Source organism: Carcharodon carcharias, chromosome 7, assembly GCF_017639515.1.
Source record: "Carcharodon carcharias isolate sCarCar2 chromosome 7, sCarCar2.pri, whole genome shotgun sequence".
Lineage (NCBI taxonomy): Eukaryota > Metazoa > Chordata > Chondrichthyes > Lamniformes > Lamnidae > Carcharodon > Carcharodon carcharias.
Window position 1 is genome coordinate 36,346,808 of NC_054473.1, and position 22,979 is coordinate 36,369,786.

Consider the following 22,979-nt stretch of genomic DNA (forward strand, 5'->3'; position numbering starts at 1 on the left):
TCAATGAACGGCATGACACTAAGAAGTTCTGAGGAACATGGCGTGTGTGTCCATAGATCTCTGAAGGTGGAGGGGCATGTTAGTGGGTGGTGAAAAAAGCATTTGGGACACTTCTGTTGAAGGGTCATGAGGACTTGAAACGTCAACTCTTTTCTTCTCCGCCAATGCTGCCAGACCTGCTGAGTTTTTCCAGGTAATTCTGTTTTTGTTTTGGGACACTTGCCTTTATCAGTCGAGGCATAGATTACAAAAGTAGGGAGGTCATCTTGGAGTTGTATAGAACCTTGGTGAGGCCACAGCTGGAGTACTATGTGCAGTTCTGGTCACCACATTATAGGAAGGATGTGATTGCACTGGAAGGGGTGCAGAGGAGATTCACCAGGATGTTGCCTGGGATGAAACATTTAAGTTATGAAGGGAGATTGGATTGACTTGGGTTGTTTTCGTTGGAGCAGAGAAGACTGAGGGGCGACCTGATCAAGGTGTACAAGATTGTGAGGGGCATGGACAGCTGGATAGGGAGCAGCTGTTCCCCTTCATTGAAGGGTCAGTCACAAGGGGACATAAGTTCAAGGTGAGGCAGGAGATTTAGAGGGGATATGAGGAAAAATATTTTTACCCAGAGGGCGGTGACAGTCTGGAATGCGCTGCCTGGGAGGGTGGTGGAGGTGGGTTGCCTCACCTCCTTTAAAAAGTACCTGAATGAGCACTTGGCACATCATAAGATTCAAGGCTATGGGCCAAGTGCTGGTAAATGGGATTAGGTAGGTAGGTCAGGTGTTTCTCATGTGTTGGTGCAGACTCAATGGGCCAAAGAGCATCTTCTGCACTGTGCGATCTGTGATTCTGTGAACCTTCACTGTACTCCCTCAATGGCAAGTATACCCTTTCTTAGGTAAGGAGAACAAAACTGCACACAATACTCCAGATGTGGTCTAAGCAAGGCCCTGTACAGCTGTCGTAAGACATTCTTGTTCCTGTACTCAAGTCCTCCCGCAGTGAAGGCCAACATACCGTTTGACTTCTTAACTGCTTGCTGCACCTGCATGCATGCTTTCGATGATTGGTGTACACGGGCACCCAGATCTCTTTGTACATCAACATTTCCCAATCTATCACCATTTAAATAAAATTCAGCCATTTTGTTTTTCCAACCAAAGTGGATAACTTCACACTTATCCACGTTATACTGCATTTGCCCGGTCATCAACCTGTCTAAATCACCTTGAAGCCTCTTAACACCCTCCTCATTGCTCACATTACCACCAAGTTTCGTGTCATCAGCAAACTTGGAAATATTGCATTTGGTTCCCTCATCCAAATTATTGATATATGTTGTGAATAGCTGGAGCCCAAGCACTGATCCTTGCAATATCCCACCGCCTGCCACTCTGAAAAATATACCCATTTATTTTTAATCTCTGTTTCCTGTCTGCTAACTAATTCTCAGTCCATTAAATTAATTCAGCTAACTATCTGAAAAGTTTAAACCATCAGATCCAGCAGTGTACCTAGCATTGCTGCATTATTTCCAACGTTATCTCATTTCAGACTTAAGTTTAGATGAAGCAAAACTCACAGTGCAATTACCAATATTATATAACTGTACTGGCTACCCCTAAAGGAGGAAGCAGGTGGCTCTTATGCTCAGTGTGAACAGTATTTATAGGCTTGTAGGTATAACTTTGTATAACGCTTGGAGTACCAACATCAATTATGTTCAGAAAAATCAAAAAATTCAGTTACTTTTATTCCCTACATACTTTATTGAGAGGTCATTGCTTTCATATCCTTTTCAAAAGTACCTTTGAATCAAAACAAACAGGCATTGCTCCAACAGAGCTTCTTCATTGATAGCACTTTGAATAATCTGGTGCTTTAGGGTTTCAGAAAGAGACTCATTTGAATAATGTTGTCTGAAATTTACCTGTTCAGTTTGGGGGTCTAGATTTTTACGTTCATGGCCTTCCTGCCACCTACTGCCCGCCCTTGATGTGCATGAAATTTAATGGGGAGTGACGGAAGTGTCGGATGACCTGCCTTGAGCCTATTGAAACCATTTAATGGCCACTTAAGGGCTTTATGCCCCCACCACTATTACCTGCTTTAACTGTGTAGGCTGGTGTCAGACAAGGTGGGGGAATCTCCTTTGCAGGACCCCTATACACATATGAGGCACCCTTCCCAAGATCATATTTCCCTTTTTCCCCTTCCCTACAGCTTCTCAACCCCCCCCCCCACCCCCCCTCATCCCCTCACCGTGGCTACTGGCCTGACCCCAGTGAATTCTCCTTCACTTACCATGGTGTCTTGCTCCACCAACAATCTCCATTGGGAACTACTTCTAGTCCCAGCAGTGGCCAGTGCTCCTGCCTGGTGCTGCTGGGCCCACTGAGCTGCCAACCATTTGAGTGGCTCTTAAATGACATGGGACAGCGGTTCTTCCCGTGGCTGGGCTCTCCATGACATCCTTTTAGCTTGGGGTGGTGGGGGTCAAGGGGGGGGTGGGGTGCACGGGTGGTGGGGCGGGCATGTGTTGACCACAGTGTCCCATAAAATCCTATCCAGGATGCATTATTTTGATACATTAGACTGGAATTTGTTTTGAGTGGTACACCTTTCATTCAATTTGCACTTGGCCATAGACTTCCGATGGGCTTTTGCACAGCAAGTTCCAACCATCTGAAAAACTCAGCATCTTCTAAAGGGACATTTGGGATTTGTGTGAATGGGAAAAGCAACTTATATCTTCTTAATCAATCAGAATAAACAATTGTTGATCAGTTGTCAGAGCCTGAATCAGAAGTGTGAGTTAGCACATTAAAATCTATGTCCTATCAGGAAAGCTAAATAAAGAGAAGGAAAGAATAATTGAATTAAGAGAGAGATAAAAGAGACAAAAGATGTTTTTAAAAAGTTTAAATTTAAAAAAAACCATCAATAATTGAAACATGAAGGATTGTAAAATTAATTTTTAGCCCCAGAGAGGTTGTTTGGGATTAACTAAGACCTACTATGCAGTTAAAATAGTACTTCGATTGAAATGGACACACTAACTTCATTCTATTCAATAGATTTAAAATCTGATAAAAACAGGCCTGTCAGGAAGATATAATTCTTATAATGTTATTGGAATTTATTGTAAAATAGTGGTGTATGTGTCTATATATGTCTGTGTGTGTGTGAGACTTGGGTCAAAGGCATCTGATCTGAAGGCTTTGATGCAAACATGGTAAACATGGGGAACGTTTAGAACGTAAGGTATAAAAGGGCATTTGCTTTTTTAAATAAATCAGGCTAGATTGTTTTCAAAGGAGGAGTGAAATGTGTCACCTAACCAGGTGATGTCTAGAAACAGTGTGTTTATTTTTCCCAAAGATTGCTGGTAAAACTTAGTACTATGAGAGATTTTTGTTATCAGAAAGGTAGGGCTGAATTTTCCCCCCGTCGGGGACGAAGTTGAAGGGCGGGTGCGCACAGGCGCATTTCCGATTGACGCCCCCAATTGGGGGCGTGCCGCCATTTTACATGGACAGGCCAATTAAGGCCCACCCAGCATGACGTCTGCACAGAAGCACTATGCTCTTCCTGTGCGGGTAGGGGAGGGGGGAATCCCAAAATCGAGAGTGTGCTCTTTTACGCATGCACACAAAAGAGCACTCTCATCTCCCTGAGGCTAAGTGCTGCCTCAGGGAGATCAGCTCAAAATGTAAAAAACCTAAAAATAGAAAAGTAAAATTTCTCTAATATGTCCCCTCATGTGACAATGTCACATGAGTTGGGATGTGTCCATAATTTTCACAAAAACTTTATTAAAATTTTTAAAAACCTAGATGAAACCTCATCCCGCCTGTGGATGAGGTTTCATGCTTTTTCTAGTTCGCGCTGGGGCTCCTGGCCTGCCCACCAACCTTAAAGTTGGACGGGCAGGTCCTTTCATTACTTAATTAACTCTGTCAATGGCCCCAATTGGCCATTGACAGGTCAGCGGGTGCGCAGCTGATTTCGCTGCGCCCCCATCTTCCTGAAAATTTAAATGGGATGCGGTGAAGTCGGGAGTTCCCCCCGACGTCACCATGTGTCATTTTATGCGTCGGCGAGCGTCTCCTGTCCTTGCTCACTGACGCGTAAAATCCTGGCCCGTAATGTCCAAGAGATAGTGAAACAATGGGAATTTACATTCAAAGGTGAAAATATGTATATAGGAGCGAAGGCTGTGCGTAAGGTTAGGCATTTTAAGATCTAACAAATGTGACAAGCCTTCAGCATCTACGCCTCAAGCTTCGGTTTTCAAAGAACTGAAGTTAAGAAAACTCACTTTGAATTCGAGTGGTTCAGGGTATTGTATGTCAATTTGCCTCGGTCTTTTAAAATCTGTGTGTCATGCTGTTGCCTTAATGAAACTATATCTGGGAGTCTGATTAAGTAGGGGATTTAGAAGTTTTTATAATAGCAATTTGTAGACATTTGTAAGTGCTTAAAAATCATTTTTCTTGTTAATGTTTAATCTAGTTTTGTAAAATCCAGTGAGACTTGGTGGCCTTATTACCATTGAATTCAAGGCACGCATCTTGAAATTTATACAGATTGCAAAACAATTTGTGGCAGTTGTTTCAAGTTTCCCTTTGGGATTTGAACAACTCAGCATTTACCATCAGCTGTGCCATAACAGGCCTTCTTCAGTGCTGCTTATCTGCACTGGAGGCTGCTTGGTGTGCATTAGAGTGCTTAAGTTGGTGTTTGGTGAGTGAGGGAGTTTGGTGAAGAGGAGAAGAAGATACTCCTTTCTTTTTCTATCTTTCCTCAGCCTCCAGTACCATAGAACCATAGGGAAATTATGGCACAGAAAGAGGCCATTCATCTCATCGTGTCTGTGCTGGCCAAAAAAGAAAAAAGTAAATAATTAGCTGCCCATTCTAATCACACCTTCCATCATCCAGTTCGTAGCCTTGCAGGTTACATCGCTTTCGGTGCAGATCCAGGTACCAATTAAATTAGTTGAGGGTTTCTGCCTCTTCCGCCAAACCAGGCAGTGAATTCCAAACACCCGCCACCCTCTAGGTGAAGATGTTTTTCCTCATGACCCCCCTAATCCTTCTACCAATCACCTTAAATCTGTGCCCCCTGGTAGTTGACCTCTCCGCTAGGGGAAACAGGGCATCCCTGTCTCCTGTATCTAGTATCTACTCATAATCTTGTACACCTCAATCAGGTCACCCCGCAGTTTCCTCACTTCGAGAGAAACAATCCCAGCCTATCCAATCTTTCCTCATAGTTGCAATTTTCAAATTCTGGCAACATTCTTGTAAATCTCCTCTGTACTCTCTCCAGAGCAATTATGTCCTTACTATAATTTGGTGACCAGAACTGTACGCAAAATTCCAACTGTGGTCTAATCAGCCTTTTATACTGTTCCAGCATATATCCCTACTTTTGTATCTAATACCTTGTCCAGTAAAGGAAACCATTCCATATGCTTTCTTTACCATATAATCCACCTATCTTGTCACCTTCAGGGACCTGTGGAAATGCACACCAAGATCTCTTACTTCCTCTACCCCTTCCAATATCCTCCCACTTATTGTGCATTCCCTTGCTTTGTTTGCCCTCTCCATGTGCATTACCTCACACTTCTCTGGATTGAATTCCATCTGCCACTTTTTTGCCCACTCACCCAAACTATTGATATCGCTCTGGAGACAACAGCCATGCTTTTCACCATCAACTACCCGGCTAATTTTGTGTCATCTGCAAATTTCCCAGTTATGTCACCCACATTTAAGTCCAAATCATTAACATATACAATAATCAGCAAGGGACCCAACACTGAGCCCTGTGGATTGCTACTGGAATTTGTTTTCCATTCTCAAAACATTCATCAATCGTTACTCTTTACTGAGCCAATTTTTGGATCCAAGTTGCCACATTCTCCTGTACCCCATGGGCTTTTACTTTTCTGACTAGTCTGCCATGCAGGACCTTGTCAAATGCCTTACTGAAATCCATATAGACAACATCCACTGCATTACCCTCATCAATCCTCCTTGATGCTTCCTCAAAAAATTCAATCAAATTAGTAAGACGTGACCTACCCCTAACAAAACCGTGCTGACTATCCCTGGTGAATCCATTCCTTTTTAAGCAATGGTTTATCCTGTCTCTCAGAATTGATTCTAATAATTTTCTCACCACGAAGATCAGACTGATTGGCCTATAATTATTTGGTCCATCTTCGCACCCTTTTTAAATAATAGTACAACGTTTGCAGACCTCCAATCCTCTGATACCTCATCTATATCTAGTGAGGATTGGAAAAAGATCCTCAGAGCATCTGCCATTTCCTCCCTCGCTCCTTTTAATGGCCTGAGATACAATCCATCAGGCTGTGGTGATTTATCCACCTTCAAGGATGTCAGTCCCTCTCTCACCATGCTTATTGTATCTAATAACTCCTCTTTAACTAGAATATCTGCATCATCCTTCTCCTTAGTAAAGACAGAGACAAAGCACGCATTGAGAACACTTTCCACATGTTCTGTATCAGCGCACAAGTTACCATATACATCCCTGATGGGCTCTTCCCTTTCCTTAGTTATTCTCTTGCTCTTAATGTCCTGGTAAAACATCTTTGGGTTTTCATTGATTTTACCTGCCAATATTTTTTCATATCCTCTCTTTGCTTTCCTAATTATCTTTTTTTACTTCAGCCTTGCACTTTCTATACTCCTCTAGGCCTTCTACAGTATTAATCTTTTTGTAACTGTCATAAGCTTTCTTTTTCTGCTTTATCTTACCTTGTAAGGTTCTAGATAACCAGGGGGCTCTAGATTTGGTAGTACCGCCCTTTTACTTTGTGGGGACATGTCTACATCTCGCTTTTGAATGCCTCTCAACTGGTCTGTCACTGATTTCCTTTCAAATAGCTGTAATAAGTCCACTTCCACCAGATCACCTCTCAACAGCTTCGTAAATTGTGTCTTTCCCTAATTTAGAACTTTTATTCCTGTTCTATCTTTATCTTTTTCCATAATTATATTAAATCTAACTGTATTATGGTCACTATCTCCAAAATGGTCACCCACTGCTACTTCATCCACTTGCCCAGCTTCATTTCCTAAGACTAAATCTAGAATTGCACTCCCTCTCATTGGGCTTGTTACGAGCTGTCCAAAAAGTTCTCTTGGATGCAGTTCAAGAATTTGTGCCCTCTGTGTCTGTTACACTGCTCTTATCCCAGTTACTATCAGGGTAGTTGAAGTCCCCAACTATTATTGTCCTATTGTTTTTGCACTCAGAAATTTGCCCACATATTTGCTCTTCCATCTCCCCCTCACTATTTGGGGGTCTATGTACACTCCTAACAGTGTGGCTGCCCCCTTTTTATTCCTGAAGAAGAGTCATACGAACTCGAAACGTTAACTCTGTTTCTCTCTCCACGGATGCTGTCAGACCTGCTGAGTTTTTCCAGCACTTTCTTTTTCATTTCATATTTCCAGCATCTGTAGAAATTGGTTTTATCTGAGAGAGGAGGTAACTGGTACACTAGAAGAATCTACAACTGAGAAGAAGGAGGTGTTAGAAAGGCTATCTTTACTTAATATGGATAAGCTACCAGGACCGGATGAGATGCATCCAAGGGTACTGAGGGAAGTGAGAGTGGAAATTGCCGAGGCACTAGTGATAACCTTCCAGCCTTCCTTAGACACAAGGGTGATGCCAGAGGACTGAAGAATTGCAAATACTATGTCCTTGTTCAACAAGGGTTGCAATGATTAAGCTGGCAACTACAGACCAGTCAGTTTGATTTCAATGGTAGGGAAGCTTCTGGAAACTATAGTTCAGGACAAAATCAGTAGTCACTTAGACAATTGTAACGTAAATAAGGAAAACCAGCATTCATTAAGGGAAAATCATGTTTAACTAACTTGGAGTTTTTTGAGGGTAAGCGTAGTGTTGTTATTGTGATATATGTGGATTTTCAAAAGGCATTTGATACAGTGCCACACAACAGACTTGTGAGCAAAATGCATGCTCATGGAATAAAAGGAAAAGTAGGATAAGAATTTGGCCGAGTGACAGGAAACAGAGGTTGTTTTTCAGATTGGAGGAAGGTTTGTAATGGAGTTCCCCGGAGGTCAGTGTTGGGACACTTGCTCTTCCTGATATATATTAATGACCTAGACTATGGTGCTCGGGACATGATTTCAAAATTGGCAGGTGATAACGAAGATTGGAAATGTTGTCAGCTGTGATGACGATAGTCTTGAACTTCAAAAGAATGTAGACGTATTGGTGGATTGAGCAAGCAAGTGGCAGATGAAGATCAATGCAGAGAAATGGGAGGCGATTCATTTTTGCAGGATGAATATATTGAGACAGTATAAAATAAAGGGAGAAACTCTTTAAGGAGGTGCAGGAACAGAGGAACTTTGGTGTATATGTACATAAGTCATTGAAGGTGGCAGGGCATGCTGAGAGAGCAGTTAATAAAGTGTATAGTATACTAGGCTTTATTGATAGGGGCATTGAGTACAAGAGTAGGGAGGTCATGTTGAACTTATATAAGACACTAGTTAGGCCTCACCTGGACTACTGTGTCTAGTTCTGGGTGCCTTACCTGAGGAAGGATGTGAAGGCATTGGAGAGAGTAAAGAGGAGATTCACAAGAATGATTACAGGGATAAAGAACCGGCACTATGAGAGTAGATTGGAGAGGTTGTAACTGTTTTCCTTGGAGAAAAGAAGGCTGAGAGGAGACCTGATAGAGGTGTTCAAGATCCTGAGGATATGGACAGGGTAAATAGTGAGAAACTGTCCCCGCTCAAGAGAACAACAAGAACTAGAGGGCACAGATTCAAAATAATTGACAAAAGGAGTAAATGTGATGCAAGGAAATAATTTTTCACCCAGAGGGTGGTTGGAGTCTGGAATGAACTTCCTGAGAGTATGGTGGAGGCAGATTTGATCGAGGTATTCAATAGGGAATTGGATTGCTATCTGAAAAGAGAGAATGTGCAAGGTTATGGGGATAAGGCAGGGGACTAGGTAAAATGCTGTTTCAGGGACAGTGCAGACTCGATGGACTGAATGGCCTCCTGCCTATAAAGATTTTGTGATTGTGTGATTTAAATGGTGAGTCAAACAGAACAATACCGTTTATGGGAAGCTACTGGAGGACCAGGGCGTCTCAGGCAAATCCAGATTTGCGCATCTAACTGCACATGTGCGGTGCCCTGAAGTTGCTGCCGGTTTTGCACATTAATAATGGTGATTGCTGCGCACCTCACCATTAATTTTGCAACAAATGTGGCCTAATTAAGGTTCATCATTTGAAGTCATTGATTCCTTAAACGACGTTAACTTTTCTATTGGTGCCATATTGCCAGTCACAGGCCAGGATTTTGCCCTCGTCGGGCTGAGTCGGCGGGGCGGATGGGAGCAGTCAGGAACCCGACCGCCGCCCACGATGGGCTCAACTGCGATTTCTTGCTGGCTGGCCAATAAAGGCCCACCCAGCATGAGACGTGTGGGTCAAGGATAAGAGCCCCATCAGCAGGGGATTTGGTTAGTTTGGAGAGCCATGAAGGTGTACTTGTCATCATAAACGAGCTGCACATTTAAGATCTTTGGTGGAAGCCTTTGAAGTTCATAGAAATCAAAAGACTTTTCATTTATGACTTGTAATATATCAGTACAATCAATAGCCCTATACAACCCTGGGAAATTTGACAATTTAAAAAAATATTGATGGCCCTCTCAATCATTTAAATAGGATCACAGTTAAATTGAGCTACCCCGGCAATGAGGGCAATTTTGCTTTATAAAGTCCATAGCAAATTGGCTAATCTTAAACATGTTCCCTGTGGCTCCCCATAATGAACTTATGACATAAAAATTGAGATTTGTGGTGAGAACTGTGCATGTTGTAATTGAGCTCCTCCCGAACTTCATGACTGAAATGTAACTTACTGAGACAGAATTTCTGTGAAAAGTCTTAGAATTTGAGCTTGGTCGATGTGTCCTGCTGCTTAGTGATGTTGGCGTGGCCTGGCTGTGAGCTGGTGCTGCCTGACTAATTTGACTTCCCTTGCAATCTTCTGCTGCTCTCTTCCTTCTCTTCCTTCAATTTATATATCATGCAAAGTGGGATTTGGATTGGGTTAGGTGTGAAAACCTTTTCCTGTAATGAAAGTTTTTCTGTTTATCAGTCAACAGTGGGGTATGAGTGTGGCTCAGAGATAGAGCTGCCACCTTCATTCTGGACTGCATGTTTTTTTAGCAAGGTAACATTTTTGTTTTCTTCCTGCTTTTGTGTATTTGTAAGCAAACAAAAAAATGTAGGCACTGTCTTATGAACAGAGTGCACCTTGTAACTAGATAAGCTTAAAGTTCAAACGTAAGTACATTTTGCATTGTGGAAAGTATAAAATAACCGGGAACCTCCAAATTTGTGACTCATAGCTAAAACTTTGAAAGTATTTTGCTTTAAAATCTAATTGATTTTAAAATTTGTCTTTTACGTGTTGCTTTTGTCACTGGCTTTGTGACATACTAATCGGAATATTTTCTTGTGTCTTTCAGGAAACAGTAGAATATGCCTTCCTTATAATTTTTACAATTGAAACATTTTTGAAGATTATAGCATATGGACTGCTGTTACATCCCAATGCTTATGTAAGAAATGGATGGAACTTGATGGACTTTGTAATTGTAATTGTGGGGTAAGTCTAACTTTTAATGCGATACAATGTAACTAAACATATAATTTCTTTGGAGGTTATTTAAATGATGTGCATTGAAATTCAGGAGGTTATGAAATGCAAGGTGGGTGGCTTATTACCATAGAAACTACATAATCTACTTACATAATTTGAATATTCTGTTTTTGGTTACATTCCTTCATGTGTTGTTCGCACATCAGTGAGAAATTTTAGTGACTGTGTCTCTGTGGAGCATGAGTCTGCTGTCCTCTCTCAATATGACAGCATTCATCTACCCACCCCTGCCTTAACGCTAGTGCCCTTTAATGTTGGGAAGGATGGTCTCCAACAGCTCCCACAGCTGCTGGCAACCTCCAAGCCGGTCATTCTGGGCGGTGACTTCAACTGCATCATCGATGCGGCTGGACGATCCGGTAGGGCCGACAGCAGATTGGACGCTACATCCAGATCCCTGATGGAAACAGTAAAGGGTGCCAAGCTGCACGACGTCTTCAGCAACCCTGCAGATGGAGCGCAGCGTAGATACACCTGGTCGCGGCCTGACGGGTCCGTCTGTTCCAGGATAGACTTCCTGTTTGTGTCCCGCGCATTTGCAGTCAGATCCACCGACGTCAAGCCGGTGTTCTTCTCTGACCACTGCCTCCTACTGGCTGATTGCCACTTAGAGAAGGACCAGAGGGTTGGCAGGGGGGTATGGAAGCTAAACGTGCAGCTGCTGACCCCAGAGAACATTGAGGAGCTCAAGAGGGATTACAAAGGTTGGAGAACCATGAAACTCCACTTTGAGTCCCTGACACACTGGTAGGAAGCGATCAAGGGAAACATCAAGAGGTTTTTTGTCCTCAAAGGCACCCAGAAAGCTAGAAAGGAACAGAGGGAAATGTCCCGACTCCAGAAAAACATGCAGAATCTGCTCTGGCTGCGGTCGATGGGGGTCGATATCAAGGAGGAACTCCAAGAGGTGAAGAGCCAGCAAGCCTTGCTCTTTGCCTCGGAGGCCTCCAAGATCATCTTACGTTCAAGAGTCCGCTCTGTAGAGCAGGATGAGACGTGCTCACGTTTCTTCTTCCAAAAGGTACACAGAGAGAGCTCTGTGATCAGCAGCCTGAAGGAAGAAGACGGCTCAGTTAAGTCATTGCAATCTGACATTTTGAGGATTAGCAAATCCTTCTATGCCGGATTGTATGACGTAAAGCCCACAGACAGCACGGCCTCCCAGTCCTTCCTGTCCTCTATCACGGAGGTCTTAGATGACAGTACACGGGAGAGTCTGGACAAAGCGCTAACTCCTGACGAACTGACTGAGGCCCTTGAGTCCTTCGAGAAGAGTAAAACTCCCGGAAGCGATGGCTTGCCGGCGGAGTTGTATTCGGCTCTGTGGGACTGGATCGGCCCAGACCTGCTAGAATTGTACGAGAGTATGCTCTTGGCCGGCAGTATGTCAGAATCCATGAGGAAAGGCATTATCACCCTCATCTACAAGCACAAGGGGGAAAGGGAGGAAATTAGAAATTGGCGACCCATTTCACTGTTGAATGTGGACTATAAAATTCTGTCCAAGGTCATCGCCAATCGGGTCAAATCCGCTCTGGAATTGGTGATCCACCCTGACCGGACCTGCACTGTGCCGGGCAGGAAGATCTCTGACAGTCTCGTGCTGCTCAGGGATACGATTGCCTATGTACAGGACAGGGGTGTGGATACCTGCCTCATCAGCCTGGATCAGGAGAAGGCCTTTGACAGAATATCGCACACCTATATGGTGGAGGTGCTCTCCAAAATGGGGTTTGGGGAGGGAATTCGCAATTGGATCCAACTGCTCTACACTAACATCAGTAGTGCAGTCTCAATCAATGGGTGGGAATCAGATAGCTTTCCTATTAAATCTGGAGTCAGGCAGGGCTGCCCTCTCTCGCCTGTTCTTTTCGTGTGTTGCATAGAACCCTTTGCTGAGTCCATCAGGAAGGATCCGGGCATAAGAGGAGTGACGATCTCAGGTAGTGGAGGCACTCGGGTCAAAGTCTCCCTGTACATGGACGATGTCGCCATCTTCTGCTCTGATCCGCTGTCGGTACACAGACTTATCCACATCTGCGACCGGTTTGAACTGGCCTCGGGAGCCAAGGTAAATTATGGGAAGAGCGAGGCCATGTTCTTTGGGATCTGGGCTGACCGATCCTTTGTCCCCTTCACTGTCAGGGCTGATGGCCTGAAGGTGCTGGGGATATGGTTCGGAGGGACCAGGGCACGCGTTAGAAACTGGAAGGAGCGAGTGTCTATGGTGAAAAGGAAACTGGGCATGTGGGAGCGACGCTCCCTCTCCATTGCGGGTAAGAACCTGGTCATCAGGTGTGAGGCACTCTCACTGTTGCTGTACGTGGCGCAGGTCTGGCCCATTCCACACTCCTGTGTGGTGGCGATCACCCGAGCCATCTTCCGCTTTATCTGGAGGTCGAAAATGGATCGTGTCCGCAGGGACACGATGTACAAGCCTATAGATAAAGGGGGAAAAAACGTGCCCAACATCGCCCTCATACTGATGGCCACCTTTGTGTGCGGTTGCATCAAGCGGTGCGTAGACCCTCAGTATACAAACACCAAGTGTCACTACATGCTGAGGTTCTACCTGTCCCCGGTGTTGTGAAGGATGGGTCTGGCCACAATGCCGCGGAACGCTCCAAGTAGTTGGACCGTGCCGTACCACCTGTCCCTCGTGGGAAAATTTATGCAGAGAAACACCTTCGACCACAAGTCCGTCAGGCAGTGGTCGGCACGTAACATCTTAAAGGCCCTGAGGGAAAAGGAGAGGGTGGATCCTGTGGGATGGTTCCCTGAGCAGACTGACAAAGTAATTTGGCAGAATGCCTCATCACCAGAACTTTCCAACAAACACCAAGATGTAGCTTGGCTGGTGGTGAGAAAGGCCCTCCCCATAAGATCCTTCCTACACGCCAGGAGTCTCACCCCCTCTGCACGTTGCCCTCGAGGAGGCTGTGGTGGGGAAGAGACTGTTGTTCACCTCCTTGTAGATTGTGTCTTTGCAAAGAAGGTCTGGAGAGGGATGCAGCGGTTGCTGTCGAGGTTCATCCCGAGCAGTTCTGTGACAGAGGACTCTGTGCTTTACGGGCTGTTCCCAGGGACACACACTGAGACAAACATCAACTGCAGCTGGAGGATCATCAACTCGGTGAAAGACGCTCTTTTTGTCTGTCCGAAACTTGTTGGATTTCCACCGCAAAGAGTTGTCCCCGACCGAGTGTAGCAGACTAGCACTTTCCAAGGTCCAGGACTACGTGCTGAGGGACACAGTTAAGCTTGGGGCGGCCGCCGCAAAGGTGCAATGGGGAAGGGTCGCTGCCTAAGACCTTTCTGCCACAGTGCACTGGGGGGCTGGGAACTGTAAAGAGCCCCTCAGGCTGTACAGATTAAAATGTATGTCTGCCAATGATTGAAATATTCATTGTTTTTTTCTGATACACCTTGTGTTTCAGTTTGTAAAAGTTGAACCTGTTTGTTTTTTTGTAATGGTGATTTAAAATGTTCGAAATGTTTTTGAAAATTTATGAATAAAGTATATTTTTGCAAAAAAAAAGGATGGTCTCCAAGCTCTGCAAAACCATGTGCAAAGTTGTAGCCAGATTCCTCCATGCTGTTACACAGTGACAGCTTTGTGGCAGGCTTGCTGATGCACCAAGTATTTCTGTATGCATGCCCATTAGCTGCACTGTTTTTGCCTGTCAGCCATCCAGCCCAGACTCCTGCTGCCTGTGATGGTATAATTCCTAGCCAGGCCTTTGAGAGTCAGAGATGCTCATAGTTGTCCTGCAAGGCCAGCTGCCATCTCTCCAAGTTTAAGTCAGCAGCCTTTCACCAGCCATGCCACCAGTGTTTTTTGACACAGCATAGGATCACTTGGACAGGCAAAAGCACACGGATGACAGGCAGTAAGGGAATGCACAAGGGTAATTAGTTGACATTTGCATGCAATGTGACATCCTTTTATTTATAAAGTTGATTTGGAATGTTAATTTTGTGGTGGTTTTTGTTTTTGCTTTGTGGCTAAGCAGACATTATGATGGTCAGTAACAGAGAGGAGATAGGGGCTTCTGGACCCCCGACACCCAGACCAAATGCATGCCGGTGCAGTCTCCTGGGAATGGCCTCCTGATTGGCTGTCTCTGTGTTTGCCATCCTATTAAGGATGGTGGATGGGCTCTATATCCTGCCAATCCAGTCAGAGGCTGGAAGCTCTGGAGTCTCGGTAGTCCCACCAGGAATGGTAGATGCTGCTGAGGCAGGTCAGAGACAGTAAAGATGCCTCGGAGGCATTCGTGAAGACTAAAAGTGTTGAAGGCCAAAGCCAGAATACCCCTTGGAGCAGAGGTAAATGCTTCCAGGGGAATCATTTGGGCCACAGGTGACGCCTTTCCTGCCAGCTGCCCCATCATTAGGACATGTAGCCTCCGGCTCCAATGGTTCGCTGGCCTGCCTGTGTAGGCTGCATCCATGGAGCTGGCCACAAAATCGCCTCTAATTGGGTTTTGACCATCTTAATCCACTGCCCCCTACCTTGATTCAGATCCTCACCATTCCTAGGAAAATTCCATGGTTGATGGAATATGTCAGGGAGCTGTCCTGCAGTCTCACCCCACCACCCCCCATTTTCACATGCCCCGCTTCCAACTTGTCTCCACAGGGTCAGAAAAATTAGCCCACGGTGTATGACTATTGGTGAATGGAGAATCAGGATTGCATTTACTGGTAACATAGTTGGATAAGGCGATTACAGAATGTGGCCAGAAAGGGGCTGGGTTGGTTGTGTCTTCCCAACCTTTTCTTCCTTCTCTTAATTTTTCTCCAATTCTTCCTCTCCATCCTTCTGCTCCTCCTAGCTAGTCGCTGTATAGCTGGTGACAAGGTCTGTCAAAAAGGGGAGGCTGCCCAGCATGTGGTAGACCACCACAATTCTTGACACATGATTTATCAAGTACTGCAGAGCTCTTTCAGAGGCATCCAGACAGTAGAAGTGTTACCGTAGCATCCCAATGGTCTGTTTCAATGGTTATGGCTTTTGTTGTATGCATGCTGCCTACCTAGGCATGGGTTGTGCATCTGCATCATGCAGTCATAAGGTAGCCCCTCATTACTAAGCAGCGACCTTCTGGTTTGTCATGGTGGCTTACATTTGTCTGGCACAATGGACTTCGGCAGAATGAAGGCATCATGACTACTGCTAGGAAACTGGGCATTGACCTGATGATATGCAGCATATGGTCGCACACCAAGTGGACACACCTAACCTCAAAGAAATTGACGATCCCTTTAAATAGTGTTGCCGGGGGGTCTTCCAATAGATTGATCTCAAGACCTGCCTTTTCTGCAAACTTCGGATGCTGTCTGTGTATATGTTTTCACCCTCACCAAAATGATGCTGTCCGTGTATATGTTTTCACCCTCACCAAAATGACATCACATTAGAAGTGTGTTTCAGCATCATGGTTGTGTCTTCTGGGAGCCAAAGTGACATTGATAGCACCAAAAGTTTGCAACATCAATGCTTAATAGTGAAGCAGATTATTGTTATAGCAATGAACAAGTACACGTAGAATCATACAATATAGAAGAAGGCCATTTGGCCCATATGTCTGTGCCAGCATGTATCAGGAGAGAGGATTTGAGATAGGATAACAAGATAAAAGCAAAAATAATAGACTAAATCCAAACAGTTTGAGAACAGCTTAAAGAATGAAAATGAGCAATTAAAAAAAATAAAACCAGAAAAAGAATCACAAATGTAAAAGGTCTAGGACATCACAGGGTAAATTTGAAAAATAGCTAATGTAGAAAGTAAATTAGGGATGAAGGGAGTGCATGAGTTTTGCCACTATTGGGTTTCACATCATAAAATTAACTGGCTTATCCTACAACACATTGATCCTTGGCTTTGGACCGGTGCCATTTCTGACTTAGTTGACTATGAAGTGCTTTGGGACATCCTGATATTGTGAAAAGCGCTATATCAGTTCAAATTACAATAGTGTAAGCTAAAATTTACTTTGATGTTGCTGTAGTTTCAGACAAAGGAATCTGAATAACTGTTGAATGCTGGCTGTGATAGCTTTGGTGCAGCATGTGTGATGGCTGTTAGCTGTTCTAAGTGAGAGGGAATTGTCCAATACATTTAAAAAACTGTCATCAATTGTGGAAAAATGTCTTGTGAAGTCTAGAAAATATTTTTTGAGAACAGACTGAACACATCAATGAAGGTAATGCAAAAATGACAGTGAAGAAATATGGAACATTGAAAATATGGAAAATTATCAGCAGCTACAAAGGGTGCTTGCATCTATGTGGTTCAGTGCATATATAGGTCAATTTATAAATGTAGTACATTTCATGCATATATTTCCTTGCCAATGAGTTGCTGTTAAAAGACTTGTCATATTCAGCCTAAAATGATAACCTACGTACCTTGCTGTTCATATTTTACCTGTTAATGATGCTTTCATTAACTTATGACATTCTGTTTGTAATCATTGTTATCCATTGATTGGCTTCTTTAAAGATCTGAAAGATATTGAGGCTGATTTCAGTATTTGGTTATTTCAGCCAGGGGTATAAAATTTGATAATAACAGTATAAGAAGTCACTGATCATTAGAAGCAGTGAACTAGATTTACAAAATGTATCCGAAAAATTGCCATGGAAACTATTGCTTGTCTACAGAAAATTGCAAATGTGCCATTTTCAGTGTAATTGCAAATGAATTAGAATGAACAAGTCCTCCCGAAAATTAATCTATTTAGCTCTTTTCCTGTGAAGCTGGCGAGCTGCACCTTTCTGCAATTTTGCCTAAATGTGATCAGATCTGAGTTCCTTCTGGCACTGTGAAAGACTGCAAATGTCTGTGTGTAGTGAAACTGGCCATAAATTTTTGTCCATAACTGGGGTAACCAGCCATTAACATCCCAATAGCATGGTACATAACGGACAGAATTTTTCCCTCATCAGGCGGGCTTGGCGGGGGTGAGTGGGAGCGGTCAGGGAGCTGACCGATGCCCGTGATCAAGCTGTGACCATGATTTCACGCAGGCGGGCCAATTAAGGTCTGCCCAGCGTGGAACACCGCTGCAGTGCTCAGTGCTGCCTGTATAGGAGGGCAAGCGGGGAACATCATGCATGCGTGCAGATGTGCGCAGGAAAAGCTCCCTGAGGCACAGAGCTGCCTCAGGGAGCTGAAGATATAAAAAATCAAAAATAAAGAATGTAAAAATGTTAAAAAAAAGTCCCCTCATGTGACAGAGTCACATGAGCAGGGACATGTTATTAATGAAAAGTTAAAATTTTTATTTTATTTTTAATTGCTGTTGGAAACCTCATCCGCCCATGGATGAGGTTTCCTAAAAAGTGCGAAAGCTGCTTGGCCTTTTCGTCTGTCTGCCAACTGTAAGGTTGGATGGGCAGTGAAAAATTACATTTAATTGGTACTTTAATGGCCTTAATAGACCTGTTAATTGTTGGCGGGCATGCTGCTGACTGTTGCGTGTGTCCGCTGACCGAAATAGTGCATGAGTGCGCGATGGCATCGGGATGCTCGCCTGAGGTCATCGCGCGTCATTTTACGCTCCTTTGGGTCGGGCGCATGCCTGCCTGACGAAGTAAACATTCTGGCCCATGAGCACAAAATGTTAAAGCTACCTGCTCTGAAACCAGTCACAAGTACTGTACTGTACCTCCACACTAGGCTGAGCAGTCTTTTTTAGTTTTCTTTAATAAAAAAGTGGGAGAAAGAGAAAAATAAAAATGAAAACAGAAAATCTACAAAAATAGTCAGCAGTATTATTCTAACAATGTACAAAGCGCAGGAACTAACATATATACTAAATAAAGTCATGAAATACACAACAAAAGAAGTGAAATCAGCGAATAACTGTGGCCAGGATTTTATGGCCCCTCCACCTGGTGGGACATTACAGTCCTGCCGAACTGAATGGAGATTTAAATATGGCTCACCATATCCGCCAGGGGGTGACACACCACAGCGGGGCCGTAACATCCTGGCCTACAGATAATTTGTTGTGCATATTCATTTGTCTTTTACGTTCTGTTGTTTTCATTACTTCTGTATTTCTTGTATTTAATGAGCATGATACTTCCATTGCTTGAAGCATCGTGGGTGGAATTGCTGCCTCATGCTGACTGTGCTTAAGTGCGTGGTCAACTAATTCAAATATAGAGAGGCGCTTAGGCTATCTGAATCCAGCCTGCATCACCTCAGATATGCTGGGGAGATAGAACATTGAAGTAGAGGAGGGTGTTACGCCCCAAATGGACGTAAATGTTTCCCACTTTAGGGGGAAATTAGGAAATAGCTGAAGAAGAATTGAGACCCAGTGCAGCAGCAGGCTATAAAACCTGCTTAAAGACTGGTGGTTGTGCCAGAGTAAGCAGGCAAAATGCTTGACCAGGATGCCAATAAGGGCTAGCAGAATAGAAGTCAATATTTATGAACCTTTAGGATACAGATCAGGAAATAGGAGCTGAACAGAGTTGGAAGCTGGAGCCTGACACAGGGAAGCAGAGTCATCGAAGAAATCAGCCTTTGTCTCTTCAGCCTGCAGACTCAGATCTCTGCGGCCCTGCTCTAAGAAGAAGAATGCTGGATGAACATCACACTCCCATGGATTCAATGAGGATCATCCCTGAGGACTTGAGAGAGATGTGAGCGGTCGAGGCAGAGTCCCATGTCATTCTCAGTGCTAAAATCTGAGAATTATTCAATAGAATGGACAGGATATTTTGAATGGTGGGGTTTCCTGCCCACCACTCAAACAGTCAGTGAGTTACTAATCCCCACTGATACCGGCTGCCCACCGGCAGATAACCTTTGGTGGGGCATTAATTGGCTAAGGACAAGACATCTGCCCCCATCTGAGGAGGAAGTCCTGTCTTAGAGCTGCTGTTCAATCGGATGGCTGACAGCTCTGTAGTCCCAGCAACTCCAGGTTCGAGCAGTGGTCACTGCTGTGATGATAACCAGTCCCCAAAGAAGAGCTGCTCATGGAGGCTGGACTGAAAGTAAGTCTGGGCTTTTGGTCTGGTTGGCAGGCCCCAGTGAGGAGAATGAGGGGGTCTGGGGGCCATGTTTGAGAGGCCAGGGTGGAGGGTTAAAGGGGTGTATGATCTTCGGAGAGGGAGGGGGTGGCTGTGATGGGTGCAGGGTACCCTCTAAGAAGGTACCCTGTTTCAGATTTCCAGTATTTTCTGTTTTGTTTGCATTTAAAAGTAACTACTATTTTCAAATTCTTCCAGTGGAAAAATGGGCATAAGATCCGACAACATATCCTGAGAGAAAATTTTGAAAAGAAAAAGATTTCCCTTCATGAAACAGCTGAAAGGCTGTTTGCCGAATCTTCTCTTAGCAGCTCAGTTGTGTAAAGATTTTCTAGAAATATTGACTACAGGAAGTCTTCATGTCTGTAACCTGTTGGTATCAACCCATCTAATCAATTAATCAGGATTTACTGCAACCAATATGGTGGATATGTTTCGTTTAATCAGAGTTCAAGAAGGTTATAATACACTAGTTGTCCTGCAAAAACATACAAATGTGATAAGTAGCGAGTACTGGTCCAGATCAGGCAGGATGGCTGGCAAGTGCAAGAAGCTCTTCTTTTCCTCTTGTCTTCCCAGTGCCTTACTTCCTCTCAAAAGTCTTCCCACCTACCCAAGATTGAAGTTAGCATGGATCCACCCTTCAAGAGCTTCAAGAGCACTTAACTACAGCTGGAACTTTTCAAAAACTTTTCCATTATACCCTTTCCCCTAAGGTTCAATGTTGACAAAATCTTTCATCCTTTAATACAATAGTAAGTTGAGTTTTTTGTTCAGACCAGAAGGTGAGACAACCATTATGATGCCTTTCACCTTCCATGCCTCTATGGCAGTTGCAAGTACTTACTGTCCTTGATCTATTACACGCTTACAGCACCTTCTCTGTGCTGTTTCCCATGAACAATTTAACAGCTCCCTTGAAACATCCCACCTCTGTTCATAATCATTCAGTGGCCTCTTTTGTTCATATTTGCCTGTAATCATTTATATATGCTTAGAGTGGTTTATAAGGCCAGTTATCTAGTGTAACTGTTCTAATTCCTTAGCAGACTATTGAACTACAGTATGATTCAGTAAGATGCCTCCTTTTATTAGCTTTGTTTCCAGTGAAATGAATCATAAGCAATTTCCAGTAAAACGCAACTGATAGCATTAATTTAATTATCTATATCAAGCTAATTGTACATTCATTAACTATGCATATTTTAAATTTCCAACAAACCAAAGCAGTTCCTACTCATCCATCATTAGCAGAGTGAACCGCAGGATGAGCAAACTGCTGGGCTTTTCCAAAGTGCACAACGATTCCCTAATTCAAATCTTTGTGGAACACATTAGTCCAAAAAAATCATGCATTCAGTAAGATAAAAGCAAAATACTGCAGATGCTGGAAACCTGAAATAAAAACAGAAAATGCTGGAAAAATTCAGCAAGTCTGACAGCATCTGTGGAGGGAGAAACCGAGGACAGAGAAACAGAGAACACCTCTCTTTTTCTTTTGCCACAAATGCTGTCAGACCGGCTGAGTTTTTCCAGCATTTTCTGTTTTTAATGCATTCAGTGAGGTTCAGTCGAGAGAATTTCCTGAAAATCTCATTACAATTTCTGGCCTAATGCCAGCAACAGATACCTGAACCAATAACCTTGTCTTCATAAGCATAATACATTTCATTTAGAACTTTTTACAGTGATCAAAACTAGGAGAATTTCATCCCATTCTTCTGAACTAATTTAGAGTTGAGCTCCCAAGAGAACAGGACTGTTTTTTGTTTGACTGTGCTGGACACAAGAAAATGTAAAACTGTTAGGAGTCTGAAGATGGAGAGAGTTAAATGACCTGCATATTGCTGCAAAGCAAACACAAAATGTCTGAAGTGTTCAGCATGTTCTGGTTGTTGAATGCTGCTGATCTAGCAATTTTTTCCTTTTTAAAAATTCATGCTGTGGGACAGATCACAGTTCCATTGTACTATTACAGTTGGTTCAGAACCTTTTTTTATAAATCAGAGTTTAATGCTGGGCATTGATCTGTATTGTCTCTTTGCTTACAGTGTAAATGTTACAAATTTGTAAAACCACTTTGGAAGTATACCTCTTAATTTGCCTTCAAGGCCTTCTCAGTAGGATGAATGACAATCATGCAAATTATACAGTTTTCCAGGCCCGTTAGCTGTGAACCCTTTTTGTGTATCAAGAAAGCTAACATCTGGCATATTGGGCCTGGTTATATTATCTGATTATATTAGGCCAATTAAGAGGCTGTCCCCAGGACCCCAATTAAGGAATGTGGATAGATCCTGAGACCTCAAGCTATATTAGAGGGCCTGAAAGAGGTGGATGCTGTTTAGGCAGCAAGGAGAGCGCAAGGGTGTGTCAAAATGGAGGCGTACTCAAAAGCGTCTATTAAATTAACAACTGATGAGGGCTAAAGTGGGTACACCCCTCAGTGAGGATAGGAACCCCTCTGGAGGAATTGTTTTGCCGCAGGCACATCCTTTCCTACATGTGACTCTACTATTGGGTCTTGGAGGCTGTGGCTGAAATGGCTTCCTGGCCTTCTGCCAGCAGGCTGCTTCGATGGAGCTGCTGGTCTCAGATTGAGCGGGAGACTGCTCTAATGCCAGGAAGATCCCAGCAGAATCCTCTCTGTCCCCCTCATTAGGCTCCTGATTACTAATTATCGGCTACTTGCTGTTGCTTGGCGGGTAGTCACTATCATTGATGACACGCCTCTGACAAGTTTGCCTGGTAAGTATGCCTCGGTCCCTGATCTGATACCCACAGTTTCAAGCTTGTTTTCAGTCCCGCCTTCAAAGCAGCCTCCATGGTACTGGGAAGATTCCACCACGAACAAGCTGGAGCTGACTCAATGGGCTGAATGGCCTCCTGTACTGTACTATTCTGTGACTCTATTATCCATGGCCCATGCACTAGGTAGGTTTCTGTAACAGTCCAAACAATTTCTGTGTGATTTCATGATAATTGTCTAACATAACAGAATCGCCATACAACTTAGCATGTTCATTGCCGTTAACCATGACTTGGCAGCTTCACCTTTGTACACCTGGCAAAGCTGTGGCTGGAGTAGTTGGCTCTTGGGACCAAATTAGCCCCAAAAAACACTAAGGGCTGGATTTTCGCCCC

General features: G+C 43.8%; 1 protein-coding gene across 1 annotated transcript in view; it reads left to right on the plus strand.

Moving 5' to 3' along the window:
* The window catches only part of LOC121280566 (voltage-dependent L-type calcium channel subunit alpha-1D-like), a 676,393-nt gene that overhangs the window by 184,257 nt on the left and 469,157 nt on the right, over positions 1-22,979 (plus strand). The window contains exon 3 of the mRNA XM_041192702.1: positions 10,582-10,721. Coding sequence (XP_041048636.1) covers positions 10,582-10,721 — 140 coding nt within the window. The remainder of the gene's footprint in view (positions 1-10,581; positions 10,722-22,979) is intronic.